Genomic DNA, 24,786 nt, shown 5'->3' on the forward strand with positions numbered 1-24,786 from the left:
CCTCTGTCCTGCGTGGGGGACGAGATTCCTCCCTCCTCCCGGCTCAGTGGACAGCAGCCTCCCCCTGGGTGGGCCTCCGCTGGACATGCAGGGCCCGGCCCCTCCTGTCCCTGCAGCCTTGCCCCACCCCAACCAGGCCCTCCCACCGCCCTCCGTCCCCAGTCAGAGAAGCTCCGTGAGGACCCCCGGCTGTGTGTGTGGGTAAAGGCGTGAACTTGAGAAGCCGGCGAACACGGCAGCGTCCCCGCCCCTGTGCCCTGTGTAAAGCTGCCCCCCAAAAGAGCCAGTGCACCCAGCCCGCTCGGTGCCAGCAGGGGGCGAGGCTGAAGCCTTCTCCCCCGCCCCAGCCCCGCCCCCGAGCTGCAGCGTTTCAGGCAGGGCCCGAGACCCCAGGCCCCAGGAGTGGGTTCTCCCGGGGCAGAGAGTCAGGACACAGGGGTCTCGGGAGGGCAGGGACGGCCCCAGCCCTAGAGCCCTGGCAGTCGCCGCGTACGGCCGGCCGCGGGGACACGCACTTGTTGGTGGGGCTGAAGATGAAGAAGGAGCTGGCCTCCGGGATGGGCACCGCCTTCTCTTTCAGCTGCAGCTCGGCCAGGGGCCGCGGCCGGGGGCTCACCGGGATCTCGGGCTCATCCTCCTCGTCGTCCCCTGCGGGGAGGGGGCCTCGCTGTTGGGCCGTCCGTCTCAGACGCTCACAGGCCGGGGGTGGGGGGCGGAGGGGTGCCAGCCGGGGACACGCGGGAGACCGTCCCTGGGAGCAGGCCCGGCTCTCACCTGGGAAGTCAGCCGAGGGGTAGGGGTCCTTCACCTCGTTGACGTTGGACTCGAACTCGTCGACTTTCAGCTGCAGGGGAAACGCGAGGAAGAGGACGGTGAAAACGAGGCCTGCGTGTCCACGTACGGGACCTTCACGGGGTGGGGGCCCGTGTGGGCTTCCGCTCCCGGGGCCTTCCCCACGGCCTGGGGACGGGGACACTGTGGTCACCCCCGTTTACAGATGCCAAGCCAGGCCCGGACAGTCCAACAAACTGCCCCAGCTCCCGCGGGTGGAGCCAGGACCCCCGCCCGTGGGGTGGTGCCCTGTGCCCTCCCCCCACCAATTTCTCCAGGCTCCCGCCCCCACCAGGGCCCCCAGCCCCTCAGGGGTCGGTCGTCCTCCGACCCGGGGAGCCTCGGCCCCCAGGAAGGCTGAGCGGGGCCAGGCTGGGGCAGGGCGGGTGGGGGAGGACCGTGGGAGGCCGGCCTGGGCCTTGCTGTGGAAAAGGGGTGCCGAGTCGCCGGGGGCGGGGCGCTGGGACTCTGAGGACGTCTGGGCCCCGGGCTGGGCACCTGCACCGCTCAGCACAAAGGCTCACCTGTGGGAGCTGGAGCCGCGGACTGTCCCCCACTGGGGTTGGGGCGGTGCCCTCACCTGGCCGAGCACCTGTCTCCCTCCCCCACCCCACCCCGCCAGCACCCCCAGGCCCGGGGTGGGGGCGCCCACGGACTTGCCGCGTGGAGCCCGCCCCGACCTGCCTCAGAGGCCCCCCGCGCTGCGCCCACCTTGGCCGTGGTAGGGATGCCCTCCCCCTTGGGCTTCTGCTCCAGCTTCTTGGCCGCCACCGACTTCTCCTCCTCCGGCTTGTCCGGGAGGCCCCTGCGTGGGGAACCGAGAGAACCCACAGTGGGGGCCGAGCCAGAACGTCCTCCAGGACCTGCTGAGGCTGGGGGCCCCCTGGGGGCCCTGCACCGAAGACCCGGAGGATCCAGCCGCAGAGAGCCCCCCCCCCCCTCCCGGAGCTGGGGCGCCAGCACCCCTGCACGGCGCCCCACCCAGGACTCGGCATTCACCTGGACATCTTCCGGCGCTTCCTCTCCTCCGCCTTGGCCTTCTGGGCGGAGGTCAGGCTCTCGGCCTCGGCCAGGTTGTCCACGGCGATGGCCAGGAAGACGTTGAGCAGAATGTCTGGGGGCGGCCAGCTAAGGAGCCGGGCCTGCGGGTGGGAGGGGCCCAGGTGCTCCCCGCCCACTGCCTGGTGGGGCCACCGGAGACCCTCTGGCTGGAGTTCCCCCACAGGAGGGCTTGGGCCCGGGGACACGGGCACCGTGGGAAGCCTCCTGCCCCGTGTGCCCAGAGAGGGCCTGGCTCCCCTCTGGCCCCGAGCATGACCCGTTCCTGCCCAGGGCTGAGCCCAGCTCCTCGCCAGACACACAGGAGCTCAAGGTTCGTGGGCTCCCTCCATGCCCCTGCTCGTCCTATCCGGTCCCGCGGGACAGGCGTCTGGCCAGGCACCGCGGCCCCCTCTGCCCGCTTACTGCTGGCTCTGCCCAGGCTCCTGCTGCCTGGTGCCTGCCTCCCCCCTGCCCGCCCCCTGCCCCCCCCCTGCCCACCCCCTGCCTTTGCCCCAGGCTGGCTCTTCCCGGCTCCTCCCCCAAGCCCTGCCCTCCTGCCATCCTCCCCTGCAGCCTGACCCCTCGGGGGAAGGACCCCTCCCCCAGCCACTCCTGCACTTGCCCTTGGCCCTGTCCTGTCTCCCTCCTCCCCCCAGGAGGCTGGGAGCTGCCCAGCCAGGGGGCACCCTTCACCCCGTTTAAGCCCCTCTCCCAACCCCCAGCCCCCTTCCGCCCCCCACTCTTCCCTGCGCCTGCAGGGATACAGTTGCCGCAGACGAAGAGGATGATGAAGTAAATGCACACGAGCATGCCGGGGTAGGAGGGCCCGCCGTAGGCCATGATGCCGTTGTACATCACCGAGTTCCAGTCCTCCCCCGTCAGGACCTGGGGGACGGGTGGGGGGACGGGGGCAGGGACTGAGATTCTGCCCCAGCCCCAGGCCTTTTCCCCCTCCACCCCTCCCCCGCCCGGACCAGAGGTCCCTGCTCTAATCCCCCCGCCCCACACGTCCTGCAAAGAGCGGGAATCCTATCAAGGCTTCCAGGGCCACGGAGTGTGACTGTCACCGAGTGGGGCCACTGCTTCCCCGTGCTCTGTCCCCAACTGCACGGGGTGCACCCGGGCCTCCTGCCCCTCCCCCACCCCGGCCTCCAGAAAGGGCGCGAGGAGTTAACTGCCGTCCAGGACACTGCGGCCGCCCAGCCAGGGGTGAACGGGAGACAGAGGAGCCCTGCCTTGGGCCGGCCGACGGTCACTGTCACGCACTGCCCCTCCCGTGTCCCCTCGGGGTGCTCCTCTCGGGGGCCCGCACAGCGGAGGGGAGTGCCTCAGCCTGCACGGGGCAGCCCCCCCCCCAGTGTGCTGCTCCTCTCGGGGCGCCCCGGTCCCGCTCCCTGGGGCGGCTTCCCGTGCGCGCTGGCTGAGCCTGCCTGCGGAGTGGGGGCCGATGGCGTGTGCTTCCCGGGAGCGCACAGCCGTGGGGCGGGGGGCCCACCCGGCCAGCTTGGCGCTCAGAGGCGGCGGCGGCACACGACAGACTGACAGGCGCCTGGACTCCCAGCTCCCCCCCCCAACCCCATTGGTTCACAAGCTGCCATCCGCCTGGGGGCCAGCGCTCTGCGGGGCAGCAGGGGCGGGCACCCGGGACGAGCTGGGCACAGCTCCACACTCAGGAGCGTGGAGGGGGCAGACCAGCAACTGTCACGATGGAGAGAGCCACGGGGCACGAGGGAGCCTGCCGAGGGACCTCGACCTCAACCCCGCAGGTCCCAGGGGGCTCCCCAGAGGAGGTGGCCCCCGCGGGCACCCACCTGGAAGACGCTGATGAGGGCCTGCGGGAAGCTGTCGAAGTTGCTGCGCCGCACCTCCGTGTCCTCGAAGTCGTACCTGCCCCCGAAGAGCTGCATGCCCAGCAGCGCGAAGATGACGATGAAGAGGAAGAGCAGCAGCAGCAGGGAGGCGATGGAGCGGATGGAGTTGAGCAGGGACGCCACCAGGTTGCTCAGCGACGTCCAGTACCTGCAGGGGGCGGTTGGGAGGTGGAGGGGGCGGCCCTTCCCACGGGAGTCCGTGGGGCTGGCTGGGCTGGGGGACGGCGGGGGTGGGGGCGCGGCCTGGAAGGGGAGCCCCCGGGGCGCGGTGCCTTCCACTCTTTCCTTCCGTCGCGGCACGCGTCTTCCGTGCCATTTCACGCCCGTTTGCAGGACTGCTGCCTGACTTCTGGTCCCACCGCGGGGCTCTCCACCCACGGAGGTGAGGGCCACCCCAGTCCGCGTGCCCCGACCCCCTGCCTCGCAAGTCCCCGCCCCCTCCCCTACCCCTCCCCGCCCTCCCCGGCCCCGCCTATTCCCTGTTGGCCACGCCCATTCCCTGTTAGCCACGCCCAGCCCCTTTCCCTCCCCCTCTCCTCTTCCCTCAGCCACTCTCTCCTTCCCCTGCTCGCTCGTCCCCCGGTCCCACGCCCCCCTTCCCGCCCTGAGACCAGGGGAGGAGGTAGGAAGGAAGGGAGGGGTGTGGTCCAAGGAGGGGACCGGACTTTTTCTCTTGCAGAGACGGGGGTGCCTTTGCGGGAGCCGGAGGACCCCAGACCGGCGAGACGGACGTGGGTGGGCCCGGGGGGTGGGGGGGCGCGCCGCCCGCCCCCCGCCCCCGGCTCACTTGGTGATCTTGAAGATGCGCAGCAGGCGGATGCAGCGCAGCACGGAGATGCCCAGGGGGCTCATGGCGCCCGACTCCACCAGCAGGAGCTCCAGGACGCCGCTGCACACCACGAAGCAGTCGAAGCGGTTGAAGACGGACATGAAGTACTGGCGCGGCCCCAGCCCGTACATCTTCATCAGCATCTCCACGGCGAAGAGCGCCAGCAGCACGCGGTTGGCCACGTCTGGGGGCGCAGCGCGCGCTGAGCCGGGCGCCGGCGGCCCCGCCCCGTCTCCGGGGGGTCACCTGCCCCTCCCCCCTCCCCCCTCCCCGGTTATTCGTTCCCATCTGTCTCTGCCTCGGGCTCAGCAGCCTCCCGAAAGGGTGCTCGTTCTCTCCGGGCCTCACAGAGAGGTCCTTTCCCGCGCCTCCCGGAGAGCACGTGGACAACGCGGGCGTGGTGAAACGTCGTGGGGTCGGAAGCTCGGACCCCTAATCGACCGGCATGCTTTACGCCCGGTGCCGGCGGGAAGGGTCTGCACAGGCACCCGAGCACATGCGTGGGGGTCTCCCAACGTGCTGCTGTTACCACCCGGGAGGGAGGTCCCACCCGCCCGCACTTTCTGGAAACCGACGTCGTCAGTATCCGACCGGCCTCCTCCGCCAATCCCTCCGCGCCGCGGGCGGCCCCCCGGCCGGCTCACCTTGCAGGTGGGTCAGCCAGTCGGGCTGGTGGTGGTGCTCCGAGGCCACGGACAGCGTGTTCAGGGCCACGATGAGGATCACCAGCCAGTAGAAGGCTCGGGACTTGACGGCGTCGTGGCACTTCCAGCGGAGGACACGGTTCCACCGCCGCCAGTGTCGCCTGGGGGGGGGCAGAGCAGAGGGAGGGCGGGGGCTGCCTTCTCCGAGCCCCAGCTTCCCGCACGGCTTCCCGCAGAGCCCGGCCGCCACAGGGGTCCGACCGCCCCTCCCCCCGGCCACGTGAGCGGCGGAGCCACGCCGGCCTAAGACCTCTGTTCCTCCTGGCCGCGCGCTCCCTCCTTCAAGGCGAGTGGCCGCGGTGCCCGCGGCAGAGGACGCAATGCAGCGCTGGACACAGTGCGCGGCGCGGAGCGGGGCGCCACACTTCCCGTGCTGGCGGGGCCGGCCCTGCGTGCCCCTGGGTGCCCCTGGGTGCCGCGGTGTGCCCGTCAGAGGAGGGCTTCTTTAGCAAGTCGACGGCATCGGGTGGGGGGGGGGCCGCCAACTGGGCGCCTGGACCGTGGGGGCTTTTGGGAGAGCTCGTGGGCCGTGCGCACCCAGGGCTGCTGCCTGTGCACCTCTGACCCAGCAGGTCCTGTGCGGGGGTTTCCAGCAGAAACGCTCCCACTGTGAAACGCTCCCACTGTGGCCAAACTGCTCCCCGCGGGGGGTTTGTTCGCCAGCCCAGACCCGAAAGCGTCTCTCCGGCTGTGTCCCTCAGTCCGCACACCAGGAGACGTCCCTAAGCAGCACCGAGTGCCCGCACCGTGGGTGGGCCACTTTGAAGTGTTGCCAAGTGCCCTGACTGGGGGACGTGTCCAAAGGTCACGCCAGGAGGAGGCGTGGGAGCGGCGGAGCCACCTGGAGGCTGGGAGGAGCTTCAGGTGCACACACGTCACTGCCTGGAGGGGCCAGTCGGAAAGCTCTGGCGCTCCGCCACCGGCCAGGCCGTGGAGACCGCAGGGAGCCCGGCGGTTGCCAGGGTGGGGGGTGGGGGGGCGAGTGGGGCAGTGAGACTGCCCATGTGCTGAGACAGCGGGGGGGGGGGCGCACAGGTCGTGTGGACACTCGTCCGAACCCAGGGGGTGTCCAGCACCAGGAGCGCCCCTCCCGGCAGCTGCGGACGCTGGGGGACAGTGACGTGTGGGTGCAGGTTCATTTTGGGGCCAAATGCACCGTCTCGTGGAGGCGTTGAGAGTGGGGGGCTGTGCCTGGGGGGGCGTGAGGGAGACGGCAGCTCCCTGCACCTTCTGCTCAGCTCTGCTGTGAGCCTGAAACCACTCGTGAAAATGTCTCAGTAACAACGACAAGAGACGTGTGTGCGACGTCGGCCTCCGGGGCTCATTCTGAGTCACAGACGCGAGCGAGTAATTGGTGCCTGGCTCACATCCGACCCCCACCACCTGGCAGCCCCTCCCAGGAGCTGGGCCCCGCCCTCGGCCCCGAAGTGACAGTTATTATGTAGATAACCCCGCGGTGGAAGAGTCCCCAACAAAACCCGGGAACCAGCCCCGCTCTGTGTGTGTGTCTGTGCGTGTGTCTGTGCGTGTGAGTGTGTGTGCACGTGTGTGAGAGCGAGAGAGGAACACGTGCAACGGCCTCGGGGATGCTGCTGTTACCATGGTTACCTCTGCGCAGGGGGAGGGGAGAAACACCCCACCTTCCCTTTGGTGTGTTTCCCGGTGGCGCCGTCTCTCGCCACCTCGGTGACGCTGGGATTAGGAACAGACAGCAGCCGCCCAGACCACCACACCTCCTCTGGGGACGAAGGCGCGAGGGGGCCAGCCCCCGCCCCACGAAGCTCCAAGGCGCCTCGCTCTCCGGGTGCACACCCGTGCCTCCCCGGCTGTGGCTCCGGGGCCGACCTGCTGCCCCGCCCGCGCCACCCTGGTCCTTGGGCGGCAGCAGTCCGTAAACGGGGCACCCTCCGGGGGGGCTACGGGACTGGGGCCGTGGCCCTGAGGCACCTGGAGGGAGGGGGCGGGGCTGTGACGAGTGTCTCGGTGCTGAGGCCCGGGGCTCGGGGCCTGGCGGCGGGCAGACACTCACACAAACTGGATGAGCTTGTTCAGTCCCTCGATCTCGTACAGGCTCTCAGTATCCGAGCCACCTTCATCCAGAGACAGCTTCCCTGGGGACGAGAGAGCCTCGGTAGGCCGGCCCCCGGGCCCTGAGTGGCTAGACACACCCAGAAAGGGCCACGGACTGGGGTGGCCCTGGCACAGCAGGCCCTGGGGGGGGGGGGGTCCGGGTGCCCCTGCCTTCCCAGGACCAGGTTGCCAGGAGCAAAGGACGGGCAGGTGGGCGGGGCCGTGTGCTCCGGGAGGGGCGCTGGGCCCACAGGAGGCCAGCGTTTGGAGCTGCGAGGCCTCGGACCTCTTGCTCACCTCCCAGGGCCTCGGTTTCCTCGCCTGCACAGCGCAGTGCTGCTGCGCCTGCTCTGTGGGCCGCCCGGGCTGGTGGGGGCTCCAGGGAGGGGTGCCCCCCCGGGGAGGGGAGCTGGGGCAGACGGGGGCCCCGGCCCGAACCTTCTCTCAGGTCCTCCACATCCATGACCTCGCCCTGCGTGATCCAGCTCATGTAGCCCCGGAGGTCCTCCTCCAGCTGCTGCTTCTCCCGGAGCTTCTGGAAGGTTCCCCTGGACTTGGCCTTCTCCCGCTCTTTGGTGAACTCGCTGTGGTGGGGCAGGGAGGACAGGAGGGAGGAGAAGGGGAGCGGTGTGGGGAGGACTGAGCTTCTCGAAGATGGACGCAGCCCAGTCTGTGGCTAGTGCGCCCCCTCCCCGTGGCCCCGCTGGCACCCAGGGTGCAGGTGCCCTTCCCGGGGACTGAGGGGCGGCTCTCCCTGCCCCCCCTGCCCCCCTCCAGGAGCCCTTGGGAATGCTCGGCTTCCCTCCTCATGTCTTCCCGTCCCCCCTCAATTCCTCCCGCCTCGCCTTGGGGGACACCAGGGGTCAGTGACCAGACAGTCTGTTGCCCGAACAGAATCAGCCATGAGCGCTCCAGTTTCCCAGGGAGCGCTCGTGGGCCTCGAAAGAACCAGGTGACAGGAAAGGGCCCGAGGGTCAGGGAGGGACCCTCAGGCCACCGAGCAGAGCAGAAGGGACCCCCCAGCATAGCTGGGGACTCGTGGCCCCTTTGGTGCCGAGCCGGGGCACGGCTGGGGCCAGCAGGCTGGGGAGGCGGAGGGCCAGAAGGAGGCTCGAAGGGAGGGAGGACAAGGGAGATGGAAGGGTCCCCGCCTGCAGCGTCTGTCTCTGCCTTGCCAGCCAGGGACAGGCCCTTGGCTGCAGGGGGCGCAGGAAGGTGCGGACAGCCAAGTCACCTCTCCCCGCCCTGTGCCTCCTGCCCCCCCCCAGCTGCCCTTGGGCTTCCTCACCCGCTCAGGACACCCAGCACCAGGTTGAGGATGAAGAAGGACCCCAGCAGGATGAGGGTGACAAAGTAGATCCAGGGCCACTCGTTCCCGATGGCGTCGTTGACCTGGAGGGACAGAGGGGTGAGTCCGACGCCCTGACTGAGGGGTCCGCCCCGCTGACCCTGGGGGACAAGGAGGCAGGCTGGCTGGGCTGTGGTGGGGGCGGGGGACTTTTCCTCCCCTGAACACCTAGGACCTCTCTTGAGGGTGGGGGGTGCCTGCTGACCCTCTACTTGGCTCAGGGGACGCTGACCCATTTCTCCCTCCAGTGGGCCACCTCCCTGGCCTGACTCCCTCACGGGGTCCACCTCCGCCTGGTTTCTGTACAGTCAAATGTTTTCAACGCAGAAGAAGCAGTGAGGGGTCTCAGCCTGAGCTGGGCCCGCGGCCTCGTGACCATCACCCGTGGCCCCAGACAATCCTCCTCCGGGGGGGGCGCAGTGGTGCGCCCTGGGTCCCTGTGGCAGAGCTGAGGCCACACAGGGACCGCCCTTTCAGGTGGTGAGTGATTTGCTTCCATGGTAGGAGCTCTCGAGAACTGTTCATAGGAATCCTCCACACTCGCAAAGCATTTGACACGTTACAGCGTTTCTCCCACTGTTTCCCCCAGCATTACAAGGGTTCCTCCACTGTTACTATGTTTCCTCCACTGTTACAATGTTTCTCCTGCCATTATAATGTTCCCCCACTGTAACAATGTTTCCTCCCACTGTTAATATGTTTCCCCCACCGTTACAATGTTCCCCCCACTGTTACAATATTTCTCCCACCGTTACAATGTTTCCCCCACTGTTACAATGTTTTCCCCACCGTTATAATGTTTCCCCACCGTTACTATGTTTCCTCCACTGTTACTATGTTTTCCCCACTGTTACAATGTTTCCCCCACTGTTACAATGTTCCCCCCACTGTTACAATATTTCTCCCACCGTTACAATGTTTCCCCCACTGTTACAATGTTTCCCCCACTGTTGCTATGTTTCCCCCACTGTTACAATGTTTCCCCCACTGTTACAATGTTTCCCCCACTGGCAGCTCAGGCTGCTGCAGCTGAGTCTCAGCATGGGAGCCAGACGGACTAGAGTTCTTAGTTCTGTTGCTCATGAGCTCCGTATCTGTGAGCAAGTTACTGAACCTCTCTGAGCCTCAGTTTCCCCATCTGTGAAATGGGAACGATGCCTCCCATTGCCAGGCGATTAAACAGGAAGTGCAGCCTAGCTCTCAGTAACACCACGTAAACAGCAGATGCCACAGGAAGGTTTCCATGGCATCGGCTGCAGGCCGCTCTGCCGTGATGAAGCGGATCCTCCCATTCCCTGTTGGTGCTGCCCGAGGACGTGGGCAGCACTCTCCTGTCACGGACGAGGAGACTCATGGCCAGTGTTTATCACTCGGGCAAGCAGTCCTGCTCAGTGGCCTGGAGAGAGACTCAGAGAGCCCGTCACCCCCCAAGAGGTCTGAGACTCCGGGCCCCAAGGAGTGAGTGACACCAGCCAGGCTTAGGGACGAGGTAGGAGGGGGGACCAGAGCCACACCTGCAGCTCCTGGCTTCCGCTCCTCTGCTCCTTGCACATGCTGCACAGGCAGGCTCCACACTGGGGGTGTCTCCAGGGCGCTGGGACACACGCCTGGGGCCCAGAGTTCCCCAGGGGAGAGCCACAAGAGGTGGGGCCGCCTGTCCCCCCCGCCAGCCCGGAAGACAGGAGATGCGCGGGCGGTGCCGCCAACCCACCCAGTACAGGACCTCGGTCCAGCCCTCCATGGTGATGCACTGGTACACGGTGAGCATGGAGAAGCCGAAGTTGTCGAAGTGAGTGATGCCGTGGTTGGGCCCTGGCCAGCCGCCGCGGCACTCGCTGCCGTTGATGGTGCAGGGGCGGCCCGAGCCGGTCCTGGCGCAGGGGGACGGCTTCTCGTTCTCCACCGTGGCCACGACGTCTGCGGGCGGGAGGGCCGGACAGTGGGAGGCGGTGGGCGGTGACGGCAGCAACGCTGCTGGTGCCTTTCCCAAGGCCAGCGGCAGTGGCCGGCAGGGACCCAGCATGCACTGCTCCACGGCAGGGCGGCCCCCCCCACCCTGGCCCGGGGGCTCACCGGTCCCGATGAAGTAGCACGTCTTGTGCATCTTGCCCTTGAAGAGCTCCAGGCCGATGATGGCGTAGATGATGACCATGAAGAGGACCAGCAGGGCGATGTGGAACAGCGGCAGCATGGCCTTGAAGATGGAGTTGAGGACCACCTGCAGGCCTGCAGCGGGGGGGGAGCGAGGGAGGGTCAGCGCCCCGGGGTCCCCTCCCGCTCTCCCCACCCTGGGCAGCCCCTGGGACCCCAGGGGGGGAGGAGGACCCAGGGCTGGGCCGGGGAGCAGGCTGGGCAGGGGGCAAGGGGACGCTGTCACCCACTGGGCACCCCGGACACCAGCCGCAGGGGCCTGAGCACGCGGAAGGCTCTCAGGGCCTTGACGTCCAGGCCGGCACCCTTGTTGCTCAGCGGGGCCGTGTTGCTCTGGATGACGTTGACCTGCTCCAGGATCACCGTGAAGACTCTGGTGGGGAGGGGAGGGGGGGAGAGGGCCCAGCGGTCAGATGAGCACTGTCCCTGGGACCCCGTGTCCCCCCTGCGCTCAGGGCACCCACGGGGAGGCCGAGGGGAAGGACAGCAGATACGGTTCCCCCCTGGGTGCCCACGGCAGCCCCGGGACGTGGCGAATAGTCAACAGAGTGTGCGCTGCCCTGAAGGGCCGAGTGGCGGGGAGGCGGCTGCCTCTGGGGCTGGGACCCCCTGGGTCTGGGTCCGGCCTGGCCCCTGGGGAGCAGTGTGACCTTGGGCAAGAGCCGGGCTCCCCGGGGCCTCAGCTTCCGTGAAGGGAGAGAGCAGCTGGTGATCGGGGGAACCGCCTGGGATGTCTCGGCACGCAGCAACGGCCTGCTGGAGGCCGCCGCTGCAAGGACGGGGTTGTTCTTACCCGTTGCCTTAGGGGCTGCCCTGGGGCCCCCGAGGTTATGGGCTGGAGCCCGAACCCCCAGGACCTCAGACTGGCTGTGTCTGGAGACAGGGGTGGCAGAAGTGACTGGATGGTCAGGGGAGAAACGGCCGGCCAGTGGAGCCGCACAGGTCCTCGCCGGGGCAGGCGGGGTATGACCAGCCAGGCAGGGCGTCCTCTCGGGCCCCCCCGCCCCGGGCACGGAGGGGCTTCTGTCCCGCCCTGGGGTGCCGGCGGAGGCGGTGGCGGGCACAGGCCCCCCCCCCCCCGAGGGCCCCCCCCCCGAGGGCGCCCCCCCCCCCGAGGCCCCCCCGCCCTCGGCCTCACCCCAGGAAGACGATGACGAAGTCGAGCGCGTTCCAGCCGCTGCGCAGGTAGGCGTCCTGGTGGAAGAGGAAGCCGTAGGCGACGATCTTCATGGCGGCTTCCACCGAGAAGACGATGAGGAAGAAGTACTCCAGCTTCTCCTGCGGGAGCCGGCCGTCACGCCTCATGCCTCACGCCTCACGCGGCTCCCGGAGCCCGCCCTCGCCCCTGGGCCCCGCCCCCTGCACCCTGGCCCTCGGTGCCCCGCGTCCCGGGCACCTGCCGGAGCCCCCGCCCACGGGCTCCGCACTCCCTGCAGGCGCCCCCTCGCCGGCTCGGCCCGAGCCTGCGCAGACACTTGGGCCCCTTCCCCCCTTCCCCCCTTCCCCTGGGGCGCACTCACCGCCCACTGAGACCCCAGACCCTGGGGGCGGTGCCACCCTCCTGGCCCTCCATCTCACCCTCGGAAACACAGACCCTGTGCCGGGTGGGGGCCCTGCGGGTTCACTGCTCTTCTTCTGCAGGCAGCACCCCCCCCCCCGGCCCCCAGACCCGGCGCCATCAGGCAGGGGAGGGGCCGGGGGTCCTCCAGCTCCACCTGCAGAGGTGCCTTCCTGGCTCCCCCAGGCCTCCCCCGCAGCCTGATCCTCTGTCACCCCGTCCGCGTCCCCGTCACCCTCCCCCACCTGGGGTGCCCCCTGGGCATGGGCAGGGGTCCCATTCCTGTGCAGGGAAGGGTCCCTGGGGCCTGGCCCCACGAGAAGGGTAGGGAGCAGGTGGGGTCCCAACAAGGTGCTGCAGCCCCAGGGGCCCCGCAGGACGGGTGGGGCTGTGCAGGGGGCAGAGGGGCGGACACAGTGGCCGGCCTCTCGGGCAGCGGCTCACAGGCAGCGGCCAGCCCTGCGCATGGGAGAGTGGCCTGCACCTGCGGCCGCCTGTCCTGCCGCCACCCAGAGCGAGGCTGTCCCCGTCCACAGACCTCGGAGGGGTCGCCCAGGGTCCTCGCCCGTTAGCTGCAAGGCCCGGCTCCATGGGTCGCACAACCCAGGGCCCCTCCGGCCACATCATCAGTGTCCCCAAAACGTGTCCCCAGGGTCGCCGCCGGCGGGTGGGGGCTGTCGCTGTGCACCAAACGCCTCTCACTGGCTCTGGGCCGGACGTGGTCCAAAGCCCCCGGGAGAGTGAGCGTCCTCTTTGCAGGATGGAGGTGGCGGAAACCACCTGCGTCCTTCGGGGACGCGTCCACCATCGCTGGCGCCCTCGAAGGCGCCCTGACCCCCAGGCCCGTGGGGGCCGCTCCCCTGCCAGCCCCCCGTCCGCTGGTTCTCACGGGGCTGTGGATGGGCCACGTCCGGGGGCCTGCCCTACCCCGATCTCATCGCACTCGCCCTGACGTGTCCCCACCCCCGGACCTGCTCGTCCCCGCGTGTCCCTGTCTCCACTGGGGGCACCCAGCTCCCTCCAGGGGCACCCTGCACCCTCCGGCTGTGCTTCCTCCTCGCCAGTGAGGGGAGCTGGGCTCAGAGGGGCGGTGGGCGCCCGGGCTGCGGGCCCCAGCCCACCTGTGCCACGGAGTTGGCCGCGCTCCTGGCGAGCTGGCCTGTGTGGCTCCAGGCGCACCGCCTGGCCCCCGGGGCCCGGGGCCCCGACCTCTGTCCCCGTGCCCACCGCAGCCGCCAGGTCTGGAAGATGACCCTGGCGGCGGTGAGGGAAGATGCTATCTTTAGCCGGTGAACTCTCGCCCCACCGACTGGTCTAGGCCTGTCCGGGCGGGTCCGTCCTGCCTCCCGCCTGAGGTCCGGGCTCCGTGGGACCTCGGCTGGGGCCGGGAGTGCAGAGAAGGGAGGAAACCAAGGTTTCCTGAGCCCCCCAATTCCCCGAGCTCCAGGCGGACACGAGGCCGGCACCCGAGGACAGGCCCGTGCCGCCCGGGAGATTTTGCGGTCCTTTTGTGCAGAGGGGGAGGCCGGGGCTCAGGGAGGGCGCCGAGCTGCCGGCGAAGGGCCAGCTCCGGGCAGCTGGACCAGCTGCCTCCCCAGTGACTCCCCAGTGACGGCCCCGCCAGGCCGAGGGCTCCCCCTCAGGGAGCCAGGGCTCTGGGGGAGGGGTGGCTGGTGCCTGCGGGGGCGCGGGCAGCATCAGGTGGGGCCTCAGGTCATTCTGTCGGGCCCCTGCCGGGTGGCCGGGCTCCCTGCCCGCACCCCCGCAGGCCCTGGTTCTCCGTCTGACGGGCAAGGCCGGAGCCGCGGCAAGCCGTCCCAGGCACATTCCTGACCCTATAAAAAGACCGCCACGCTGCCTGCCAGAGGCTTAGGCTGCCGCCTCCCGAGGACCAAGCAGCAACCCGAACCCCAGGAATGTCCCAGAGGCCTCGACCCATCTGCAGGAGCCACTGCGAAGCCAGCCCCCCCCGACCCCTGGACAGCACCAAGGCCCACTGCCACCAGAAACCAGCCGAAATCTGGGAACCCAGCAGAAGGAAGGCACCAGGTCCCCGAGGTGTCACAGTAGAGGGCGACCTGGCCGGCCCGGCCGAGGGCTGTTCCATCACTAACTCACCGGGCTTCTCAGCCCCAGCCCCGGTCACGTTCAGGCCGGGCGGCTCTTTGTGCGCGGGAGGGGGTCCCGAGCATCATGCGGTGTTCGCAGCCTCCCTGGGCCCCACCTACCGGAAGCCAGCTGCACCTGCCACCCCCCCACCCCCCGGGTCCTCCTGAGCCCCCTGCTAGAGCTGTCTGTGGGCCAGAGCAGCGCCTGCCCCCCTGGGCCAACCAGCCGGGACAGCCCATCCGAGAGGTGGCATCATCCCCTGGAAACGCGTCCTCTCCCCGGGAACCTGTCCCCCTCTCCCTGGAGTCCCAGGTCGGGGAACCCCAGCCGCGTCTAAGGCAGTGTGCACGGGACCCCAGGACACGTTTAGGGCCTTTGTTCTGTTTCCAGATGGAAAACGGCCGCGGTGTGGCTGAACTCCCTCCCGGAGGGCAGGCCCTGTTCAGAGGGGTCAGCTTCTCCAGGGGCTGACCTGGAACCCAAATCCGAAACCCTGAAGGGTGGGTGGGCCCGGGGGGTGGGCCCAGAGCCCTCCCAGACTCCCGACGAGAGAGGAGCCCCACCGTGAAGGTGAGGGGGCGGGGCTCTGAGACTCACCTCCCTGCAGGGAGTTTGTGCGGCCCCGCCCACAGCTGCCCCGCCCTCCTGCCCAGCCCAGGAGGGAGCCGGGGCTCTCCACGTGCAGCCCAGCTCACGCGGAAGCCCACCCACCTGGGACGGATTCCCCGGAATCCTGGGAACCACGTGAGGAGGGCCAGGTAACATCTTTCTCCCAAACTCCCCCCCACTGGCGAGGTGGGGCAGGGACAAGCCTGTTGAGATGCGTGCCCCGGGTCCCCACCCTCGGGACCACGGTTCCCAGGGGCGTCCCCTGGGAGTCCTCGAGCCCTCATTCCGGGAGCAGGGCTGGGAGTCACCGGCCTGCACGGGAGACCCCCCCGAGGGGGCGCCCGTGGGGTGTCCCTGGGCCCCGCACCCCCCCACCCTCCGAGCCTCAAGTTTCCTCGTCTGTGACGCCACCCCCCACAGGGGACTAAGACGGACCATGGAGGGGAGTGTTCAGTGATGAGCCCCGCACCCAGTATGGACCCTGTAGGCGGGAAGCGCTCTTACTGGCTCCGGGTGGGTGGGCCCTTTAAATCACGCCTCCACCGTCTCCCCCATAAAGCAGGGGGCGGAGAGAAGGCAGGGACCCGGTTCTGGACAGTCCTTCCAGCCCCGGCCTGTTCCGGTTCCCTCGCAGGTTGTGCCTTCTGCCTGTGGTCCTCGACGGGCCGCCCAGGAAGGGGAGCACGGGGGGGACGGGGTTCTCTGGGTTCTCTCCGGGAAGGGGGTGGGCGCTCAGCCCCCTGAGCCTGGGTGTTCGTGCCTGTCACTCGACACTGTGCCGGGGACCCAGGAAGGCGCCCGGGCACGGTGACACTCCCGCGGGGATGGGCCGGCCCCTCACAGAGCCCAGAGGCGCAGAGGAGCCGCTGGCCAGCCCTGCCCTGCGGGTGGTTTGAGGGTGTCTGCATCCTCGGGGGCGGGGGCTGCAGCCCCGTGCTCCCCGGCCTGGCGCAGACCGCGGGCGGGGGAGGGTGCCTCTTACCAGGCCCACGTTCAGCCTGTTGTTGTCGTCCTCCGGCATGGGCAGGTACACGGCCAGCGCCACGCAGTTGGCGAAGATGGTGAGGAGGATGATGGTCTCGAAGGGTCTGGCGCCGGGGTTAAGGAGAGCCCTCGCGTGAGGCATGGCTTCGCAGGGTGAGGGGCGCCCGGGAGAGAGGGCCGAGTTCTCGGGCAGGGGGGGAGGGGCCCGGGCTCCCCTGGGGGGCAGGGAACCTCCCTCCCGCGCTCTGAGGCCGCTGGGCGCTGACTCGGGCTGAGGCCCAGCACCTTCCAGGGCCAGGGAGCCTTAGGGTCCCACGCCCGCCTCACCTGCCCTCTCCCCAGGCGCCCTGGCCTTGAGGTTCTGGCCAGGCAACCTGGGGGGCCCCCTGGGGGAAATGGGGCTGACAGGGGACAGGCGAGGGGCCCGCAGAGCAGGACCTGGACGAGGGACAGTGGGGAGAGAGTCCCCAGTGTCCCAGAGCCCCAGGAGGGTGTGGATGACCACCGGCTGGACCAGCACCCTCCGAGCCACACACAGCCCCCCGCCCCCGCACGGCCGTCTTCTGGGGCGGCCCAGGCCAAGCCAGGGCAGGCAGCATTGAGGGAAAGGGGGGAGAGAGGGTGGGGGGCTCGGCTGGAACCCCGTTCCCCAGGTGCTGCAGGAGCACAGGCCTGGGAGGGGAGTCCAGAGGGCGGAGGCCAGGGGAGATTCCTGCCCCCCCAAGCCCGACCCCATGGAGGCAGGGCCGAGGGTCCGGCAGCTGGGGCTGGATGGGGGGCTCTGACTCGAACGACTCCACCCCGGCCCCTGTTTTCCCTGCCCAGCTCCTCGCCCCTTGTGCCCGGGAGCAGCTGGAGGGAGGCTGAGCCCGGGACCCCTCAGAGGGGCTCTGCTTTCAGATGCTCCTGCTCTTCTCTGCCAGCCCAGGAGGCTGGCCTCCCCCACCCACCTCCTCCCTCCCCCCCCAAACAGCCCCCGTGCCTGTGGGACTCTCCCCGCAGAGCGCAGAGCCTGGGCTGCAGGCCCTGAACCCAGGCGGGGTCGGAGCTCGGTGGGTGGCCAGGCCGGCGGCCCGTCCTCCACGCCCGTCCCCCACCCCACCCCAGCGCCCGCCTCTCCCCACTCTCCCCCGCCCATCCAGGGGAAGGTTTGCTTGCAGCCCCCCCTCCCCCGCCCCCGCCCCCGCTTTGTTCTCCCCCACCCTATACAGGAATGAGCCCGGGGAGTCCCCAGGTGACGTGGACCCGGGCGCACCTGCCTGGGAACCCCCGGCCTGGCCCCAGCGGTCAGTGGACATCTTGGGTGGGGGGGTGGGTCACCAGGACCTGGCCGCCCACTCGGGTCTCAGAAACCGCCCCCCCAGTCTTCCCCCTCCTCCCTCCCGGCCGAGGGCTGTGTTCCCGCAGACCCCTGCAGCACTGCCGTCCCATCTCCGAGTCCCCCCCCACCCCAGGCCCATGCACGTGGCCCGTGGCCCGTGGCCCGTGGCCGGCCCGTCCCTGCGTCGTGGCGCGCGCCGCCCCGCCCGGCCCGGAGGATACTTCCACTCCACGATGCTGATGCAGGCCTTCCTCAGCGGGTTCTCGAGGGTCAGGCAGAGCAGGGCCCGGGGGGGCCTGGGCAGAACCTCGGGGGCCGGCTTCTTGGGCGGCTTCTTCCTGAGGCCCTCGTCCTGGGGCGAGGGCGGCTCCATGCTCCCGGCGGCCCCGGTTGCTCCTGCTGCCCGCCCCGCGGCCTCTCCTGCCCGCGTCCCCTGTGCCCTGGCCTTGGGGACTGGCCCGGGCGTCGGCAGGGCCCGGGCCGCCTGCTGGGCCGGCGGGGGTGGGGCTGAGGATTACTGTCGGAGTAAAATTAGCCCCTCAGGCCGGGCAGCTGTCATTCCGTCGCTGCCGGGCAGCGACATCCCAGTGTGCCGGGCAGGGTGGGGGCGGGGCGGTGGGAGGCACCCAGGCCTGGGGCGGGTAGTGGGAGATGGGAGGGAGGTTCATGGAGGTTCGTGGCTGGGCAAGACCCTCGGCGTGGACCCCCAACTACAGACTGGCTCCCTCATGCCAAGATTAGCTCCACCTCCCCCAGCCTCACGGTGCCCCGCCCCCCCCATCCAGAAAAGGTGCTGGGTGGCCGGCTGGGGACAGGCCACAGCCCACAGCCCTCCCACCTCAGCACAGGCAGCTACCAGGCCAGGGCCCCTCCCCATGCCCCCTGCCCTCCCCCCACCCCCCCAGTCAGGGAAGTGAAACCCACAGGCAGGGCAGGAGGCTCCCAGGACAGTCTGCGATACACCCGCCTCCAGCTCAGCACCTGCCACCCCCGGGGCACCCTGTCTGCTTTGTGTCCCCTCCCCCGACTGCTGTGACGGTCCAGTGCTTTCTGTCTGGGGCTCTGGCCCCCCGGAGCCAGCAGGGCACGCGCCGGCCCCCGGTGAGTGGGGGTGGAGCACACCCCGCACAGCTCGCAGCCCCGCCGGAGTGGGGATGAGAGAGAGACTCGGGGGGTGTGAGGGCCACCACAGTCCAGGAGTCACAAGCTCAACGCACATTTTATTTCGCCGCTGGGCTGGGAAGGTGCCAGTAAACCCAGGCGGTCCCATGCCCACACAGGCAGGCAGCTGAGGGGGACACCAGTCCTCACCCGGCCTGGCAGGGGAGAGGCTGGGAAGCCAGGGAAAGGCCCCTGGGGAGGAGAGGGCCGGCGGACCGCCTCCGTCCGGGAGGCTCGAGAGCGCCCCCGCGGGGACAGGGCCGGGCTGCAAACTGGCTTCCAAAGAGGGTGCTGGCGTTTGAGGCCATCTGGTGGCGAGTCGGGCAGGGCGCATCCAGACGGAAGCGCAGCCCGCCTCCCGCGGACTCGCAGACCCAGGGCTACGCCTGCGGCCCCGGGGACGCCGGAGGGCGCGGCGGCCGGCTGTGCACAGCCCGGAGCTGGGCCCCGGCTTTCCCCAGCGCGGGGCTGAGGCTGAACGGGAGCCACACCCGCCGGCGACCATCCTGGGCCGCCCTCTTGCGGCCTGTGGCACAGCGTGGAGAGCACTGGCGCTTCCCCTGGCCCGCGCCCGGCTGCGCCCACCCAGCTCCTGGGCACGTGTTGGCCCCTCGCGTTCCTGCCCTGCAGGTCCGTCCGGCCGCTGAGGAGGAAGTCAGCCGCGGGGCAGGGAAGGAGGGGTCGCAGACACGGAGCGCTCGCCCTTTGCCCTTCCGAGTGGCCGCTGCGCCGCCCCGCCCCGCCCCGCTGCGACCCCGCAGTCACGGGCGCCTTCGGCAGTGGGGCGGCCCTGCGAACTCCGATCACTGGCCGGATTCCTCCGACTCCAAGCCCGGCGAGGAGGAGAAGCGGGGGCCCTCGGGTGGCGGGGCGTCGCCGGGGCGCTCGGGCCGGGGGCCGTCGGGCGCGGCGCGCAGCAGCTCCTGCAGGTGTCGGATGTAGCGGATGGCGGCGCGCAGCGTCTCCACTTTGCTCAGGCGCCGCTCGGCCAGCGCGCCGGGCAGGTGGCCGCGGAGGCGCGCGTAGCCCTCGTTGACGCAGCGCACGCGGTGCCGCTCGCGCTCGTTGCGCTTGTGGACGAAGGCGGGCTCGAACGCGCAGTCGTAGCCCCCGAGGGCGCCGGGCCCGGGTGCGCAGGGGAACAGGCCGGCGTAGGCGGCGGCGGCGGCGGGGCCGGGGAACAGCAGGAAGGGCACGGCGCCCGGGGGCTCGGCGGGCAGGGGCGCCGGCCGGGGAGGGGGCGCCGTCCCCAGCTGCATGCCGCCAGGGGGCGCCGCGGGCGCCCGGTCCATCAGCGCCCGGCAGAAGTGACTGTTCATGGCGCCGCGGGGGGCCGCGCCCACAGCCAGGCGCTCCCGGAATCGCCCCTGCTCGGGGTCTGTGCGTCCCCACCGCGGGGACGAGTCACATCGCCAGCAGCAGCTCTGGGATTCCAGGGCTGGTTAGCGTTGCTCTTCGCTCTCCGGGGTGCCTTCCGCGGCCCCCCTAACGGGCGCCATCGCTGCGGACACGGGCGGCACCGGGCAGAGGCTCCTAGTGCATGGGCTCCAGTCCACCCGGGAGTGGCGCGGCTCGGGGCGCTCGCTCTCCTCTGCCGCCCATGGGCACCCGCCTTGCCAGCGGCGGGGCGTGCTGGGGCCGCAGCGCTGGGACCTGGGTCCTCTCGCCCAGGAGACCCCAGGCCGCCTGGGGGTGGGGGGGATGCAAGGGCAGGAACCGACTGCCCCCCTTAGGGCCGCGCCAGCTCCGCAGAGGGTCCCCGGAACGGTCCTAGAGAAGGAAGTGGACAGGCAGGTCAGTCAGGAAAGGCCCGCAGGGATGGGCCCCGCGTCACCACCTCCCAAGGGGATGTGGGCTTTGGAGGGGGGCAGGGCGCCCTCCCGCTGAAGGAGAAGGGCTCCGAGCGGTGCTGCGGCCCCGGGGGCGGCCTCTGTCTTGAAGGACTGAGTCCCACTCCTCAGACTCAGGGAAGGGAACCTCCTCCCAGGAGGGCGCTGGTCCGTGAGAATCCAACAAGAAAAAATGTGCCCAAAACCCCCGTGGGGCCTGGCTTCTGACGAGTGCCAGCGACGGCACATCCTCGAGGGTGGGGACGAGTCTCATCGCTGACACCTCCCGGGGCCTTCCATCCAAAGGTCACAGCAGCCCCGGGACCACCACAGCCGGCCGTGGGGTCTCACGCGGCACGGAAGGACATGGGCGTTTGCACACGTGGTTGGGACTCTGAGGGCCCTCTCTGTGCCGGATGGAGGAGCATCACCGAGCCCCCACACCCCACGTGGACTTGCACACCAGCCGTCTGCAGGCCCGGGAGTGTCTGCCCCGGGGTGGCCGAGTGCAGAGCTGGGCCCAGCTCCGGGCACGTGCAGACGCTGCAGAAACTTGTGGAAGAGCCGGGAGAGCCGGGCAGAACGGCGGGCTTGCAGCCTGGGTCCCCCCCGCCTTCCCTGGACTCCAGGAAGCTTGGCCAGCGCTGGATGTAATCACTGCTGCACCCCGGGAAAGCTACGAGGAACCCCCTTGTCTGTGCTCAGAAAATACTCAGTAGCAGTGCCCTCCCGCCACACACACACACAAACCACCCGTGCAGAACTCAGGCAGGACCCCGTCCAGCCTCTGGACGGGGCGGAGCCGGTGGGAGACAGGGCCACCGCGTGCCCACGGGAAGCGATGGCAGCCGCAGGTGCGGGGAATGCCAGTCCTGCCCTCCCCCCGGTGCACATTTCCCCTCCCTGTCGCCCCCGCCCCTGGGGACTGTGGGAGTCCCCAGGTCTTCGGGGAAATGCAGGCGGCACCTAACAGGAACACAGTTACTGGTGTCTGGGATTGTCGGCGAGGCAGGTGCAGCCGCGGGAAGGGCTCCTGGAGGCGCTGAGGGTCCGGGCCGTGGCTGCGAAAGACCCCGGGCAGCGTGGGCCGCCCCGTACGGCCCTGGGCACCGCACTGAGGTCCAGATGCTGCGCACGGACACGCCTGTCCTGGAGGGAGTCCAGAGGAAAGTCCCACCCACTCGGCCCTGGCTTTCTCGTCTCAGGCCCGGCTGGGCTGGGCTCCCGGGGGACGGGCTCGGGGCTGTCCCGGTGCGGCCACACTGCCAGCGCTCGCCCACATGCGGGGCTCCGGTCTCAGCCTCTCAGCCATGGACGGCGCCCCCGGCTTACAGACGAGGGGACGGAGGCTCAGAGAGGGACGGCCACTTGCCCAGGGTGGCACAGCTGCTACAGGGCAGAGTCGAGGGTCACCTGCAGGCCTTTGGGCTGCTGCGTACCCTCGAGAGGGGGAAAAGCTGGACTGACCTTCAGAAAGGGACCTGCGGGCCTGGGGGCCACCGAGAGCCGGGAACCCACCGTCCAGGACCAGAGAACACAGGTGGCCTGCCACCCAGGCTTCCTCCTCGCTGGGCACGGTCCTGAACGCCTGAGGGTGCGCTCACACACATGCTCACACACACACACACACACACACACAGCCGTGCGATCCTCACTGCCGGCAGGGACTGGCACTCCCCTTATTCCACAGACAGGAAAATGAAGCACAGAGAGGCACAGTAAGCTTCCCAAGGTCACACAGCCGACGACGAATGGTGAACTTGGGCTTCAGGAGAAACCGGGACACTCCCTGGGGCCGGCGGGCTCGCTGCCCCCTGCAGGGCGAGTCCGCCTCAACAGCCCGGAGCACGAGTGAAGCCGAGATGTCGGGGAGGGAAAGGCGGTCCAGGCGTGGCTCTCCCCCTCGTCCAGAAGGCCGTTCTCGTGGGGATCAGTGTTGCGTGGAGAAAGCCCTTGGGCTCACGGGATGGCGGGAGTGTGAGGTCTCCTGGGGTCCCGAGGGTGGGGCGCGACGCCCCTGTCACCAGGCTCTGGGGACACAGCACCTTCTGGGAATGAACTGACGCTGCTTCGTCCTGTCTGTGTGTCCCGAGCTGGGTGTCCTGATGAGGAGGTGTCTCCTGTCCCACTCCGCCGGGGGGAGCTGGGGCCCCGAGAGCCTGCACGTGTGGCCACTGGGACAGTGGCTCTGGCTTCTCGCGTCCCCACCGCAGGCCCCTGTCCCGGCGGCTGCGGTCCTGGCGGCCCCCCGGGCAGGCAGTCTCTCACCGGCTCGCCCCGCCCATCGCCCACGTTTGGTGGTCGGTCCCCCATGTCTCAGAGGGAACAGGCGTTTTCTGCAGAAACTCGGCTGATGACCGGGGGCTCAGGCCAGCAGAAGGGGCTTTGGACCCTGGCTTTGCCCCCGCCCAGCTCCAGGGCCTTGAGCGAGCCCATCTTCTGTCCTGTGTGTGTGTGTCGGGGGGCAGTGCCCACACTTTCTTCTGCGGTCACTGCGCCGTGCGGGGAGACTGTGTCTGAAACGCCCATGGTGGGGCGGGCCAGTGCCCAGTGACCGCTGCTGGGTCTGGGGCCGGGCCAGGGGGCCCCTGGCTCTGTCTGGCCCCCCACAAACTCTCTGGGCACGTGCAGCCAGACCGCTCTGGGTCTGGGCTTGACCTCCAGGGAGACTGCCGTTGCTGCAGAAACCGAATCCCCTCAAAGGAACGCCCCGCCCCCCGTTACAGATGGGGAAACTGAGGCTCAGAGAGCTTCCGAGAGCTCAGGTGAGCTCCTAGCGGACAGCGGGGTTTAAAAGCAACAAGCGTGCCCACATAGACCTTGCTCTGGTCTGGACACTCACCCAGGCTTGCGTGCCGCCCACGGCAGGGCTCCGGGGCAGACACGATGGCGGCTGACCCTGTACCGGCGTTGGGGCAGAGACCCAAACAAACACAGGCCCAAGGACACCCAGCTGCTCGGGGACGGGGCTGGGCCCTGACCCCCGCAGTGGCCGCTGGAGCCTGTGCCCCCACCCGCCGCCCCCCATGGCCCCCAGCAGCCCAGTGCTCCGGGACCCCAGCCTCCCTTCCAGGGAAGCCCCCAGCCGGCACCCCCCCAGGGAAAGCCCCGCTTTGCCTCTGGGGGTGTCAGGCGTCCAGCCAAGCCCAGAGCCCGGGGCCAGAACCACAGAAGCACCCCCGAAGCCCTGCACCCCCCCACCCCCGCCCCCCCAGCCAGCGGGAGGCGGCCTGCGTCCCTGCCCTGCGGAGGGAGGCGGTCGGGGACGAAACCCCCGGGGACCGTGCTCCTGGCCCGTGTCCCCGGCCGCCGCCGCCTGGGCTCGGTTACCTCCTGGGTGGGCGCCTCCAGCAGAGCGGCCGCGGCCCGTGGGCTTCCAGCGGGGGACGGCGGGGCCCCTGTGCCGCCCGCCTGCCCCGGCGCCTCGCAGCTTCTGCCCGGCTTCCCGCCACGGCACCAGGATCCAGGTACGCTTTACCTGATGGGGCTTCAAACGGGACACACCCAGAAGGGGAGGGAGGAGGGCGGAGGGGGATCGGCTGGAGGAGGAGGGCCACTCCTGGCCTGCTGTGATTGGCCGCCCGCGCCCTGGCGAGGGCAGGTGGAGATGCGCCAGGGCGCTGCCCTGCCCAGCGGGCTCCCAGGGCCGATGGCCGCCTGCAGGGCAGGGAGACACGGTGGGGGGGGGGGGCACACCTCTCTCAGACTTCGGGGGTCGGGGGCTGTCCGGTGGCCCCTGGGCAGGACCGGGCGCAGGAGGATGTCAGGTGTGGGTCCACTGGGTGTTGGCCCGAGCCCCTTGGCCCCACGGCACCAGCAGAAGGAAGACCCCCGCTCAGCACCCTTCAACCCCCAAGGCCCCCAGGGAGCCTGGGCCAGAGTCAGCCATCAGGGGTCACTCCACGGGGACCTGAACTGCCACAGTGGCACGGGGTCCCTCCAAAGCCATCACAGCCCCAGAGCACGAGCTGTGAGGCTGAGTTCTCTCTGCACCCACTCCCCCCCTTGCCTGTCCTCCCCACGGATGAGCACGGAACCCCGAAGCTGACGTGCTGTGGCTTTTCCCTGAAACTCACTAAAACAACCACATGACCGCGAGAATGAGGAGTTGGCGTGTGGGCACCCCAGGTCGGGGAGGAACGGGCTGCTCCCCCGCCCTCGCCCCGCTGGAGAAGGCCTGCCCCTCCAGGCTCGGCCAGGGCTCCTCCCTCGGGGCTGCGCCCCCACCTCCCTGCCCGGTGCCCTGGCCAGAGGGGCCCAGCGTCCTCAGGGCCAGCCTGCCTGTAGCCTTGGCCCGCCCTCCCCCGGTCAGCTCCACGCCAGGATGCAGCCGGGGCCAGGGGAGCCACCGTGGCGTCGCCCCAGGAGGC

At 69.9% G+C, this 24,786-nt stretch overlaps 2 protein-coding genes across 3 annotated transcripts in view; both read right to left on the bottom strand.

The window, feature by feature from the left end:
• Window positions 1–17,904, bottom strand: part of CACNA1S (calcium voltage-gated channel subunit alpha1 S) — a 36,665-nt gene extending 18,761 nt beyond the window's left edge. For both annotated transcript variants that reach the window (XM_036016006.1, XM_036016005.1), the window contains exons 1-17: window positions 17,648–17,904; window positions 16,104–16,209; window positions 11,984–12,123; window positions 11,076–11,218; window positions 10,768–10,920; window positions 10,406–10,611; window positions 8,635–8,738; window positions 7,785–7,930; window positions 7,306–7,387; window positions 5,217–5,377; window positions 4,531–4,756; window positions 3,684–3,891; window positions 2,637–2,757; window positions 1,831–1,945; window positions 1,543–1,636; window positions 775–844; window positions 516–648 (exon numbers count right to left, since the gene is read on the bottom strand). In XM_036016006.1, coding sequence (XP_035871899.1) covers window positions 516–648; window positions 775–844; window positions 1,543–1,636; window positions 1,831–1,945; window positions 2,637–2,757; window positions 3,684–3,891; window positions 4,531–4,756; window positions 5,217–5,377; window positions 7,306–7,387; window positions 7,785–7,930; window positions 8,635–8,738; window positions 10,406–10,611; window positions 10,768–10,920; window positions 11,076–11,218; window positions 11,984–12,123; window positions 16,104–16,209; window positions 17,648–17,799 — 2,360 coding nt within the window. In that variant the 5' untranslated portion in view covers window positions 17,800–17,904. The remainder of the gene's footprint in view (window positions 1–515; window positions 649–774; window positions 845–1,542; window positions 1,637–1,830; window positions 1,946–2,636; window positions 2,758–3,683; window positions 3,892–4,530; window positions 4,757–5,216; window positions 5,378–7,305; window positions 7,388–7,784; window positions 7,931–8,634; window positions 8,739–10,405; window positions 10,612–10,767; window positions 10,921–11,075; window positions 11,219–11,983; window positions 12,124–16,103; window positions 16,210–17,647) is intronic.
• Window positions 17,905–18,725: 821 nt separating this feature from the next.
• ASCL5 (achaete-scute family bHLH transcription factor 5) lies at window positions 18,726–20,331 on the bottom strand. The gene has a single exon (XM_036016025.1). The coding sequence runs from the start codon at window positions 19,904–19,906 to the stop codon at window positions 19,391–19,393; it is 516 nt and encodes a 171-aa protein (XP_035871918.1). The 5' UTR covers window positions 19,907–20,331; the 3' UTR covers window positions 18,726–19,390.
• Window positions 20,332–24,786: the final 4,455 nt, after the last annotated feature.

This window comes from Phyllostomus discolor, chromosome 15 (genome assembly GCF_004126475.2).
Source record: "Phyllostomus discolor isolate MPI-MPIP mPhyDis1 chromosome 15, mPhyDis1.pri.v3, whole genome shotgun sequence".
NCBI lineage: Eukaryota > Metazoa > Chordata > Mammalia > Chiroptera > Phyllostomidae > Phyllostomus > Phyllostomus discolor.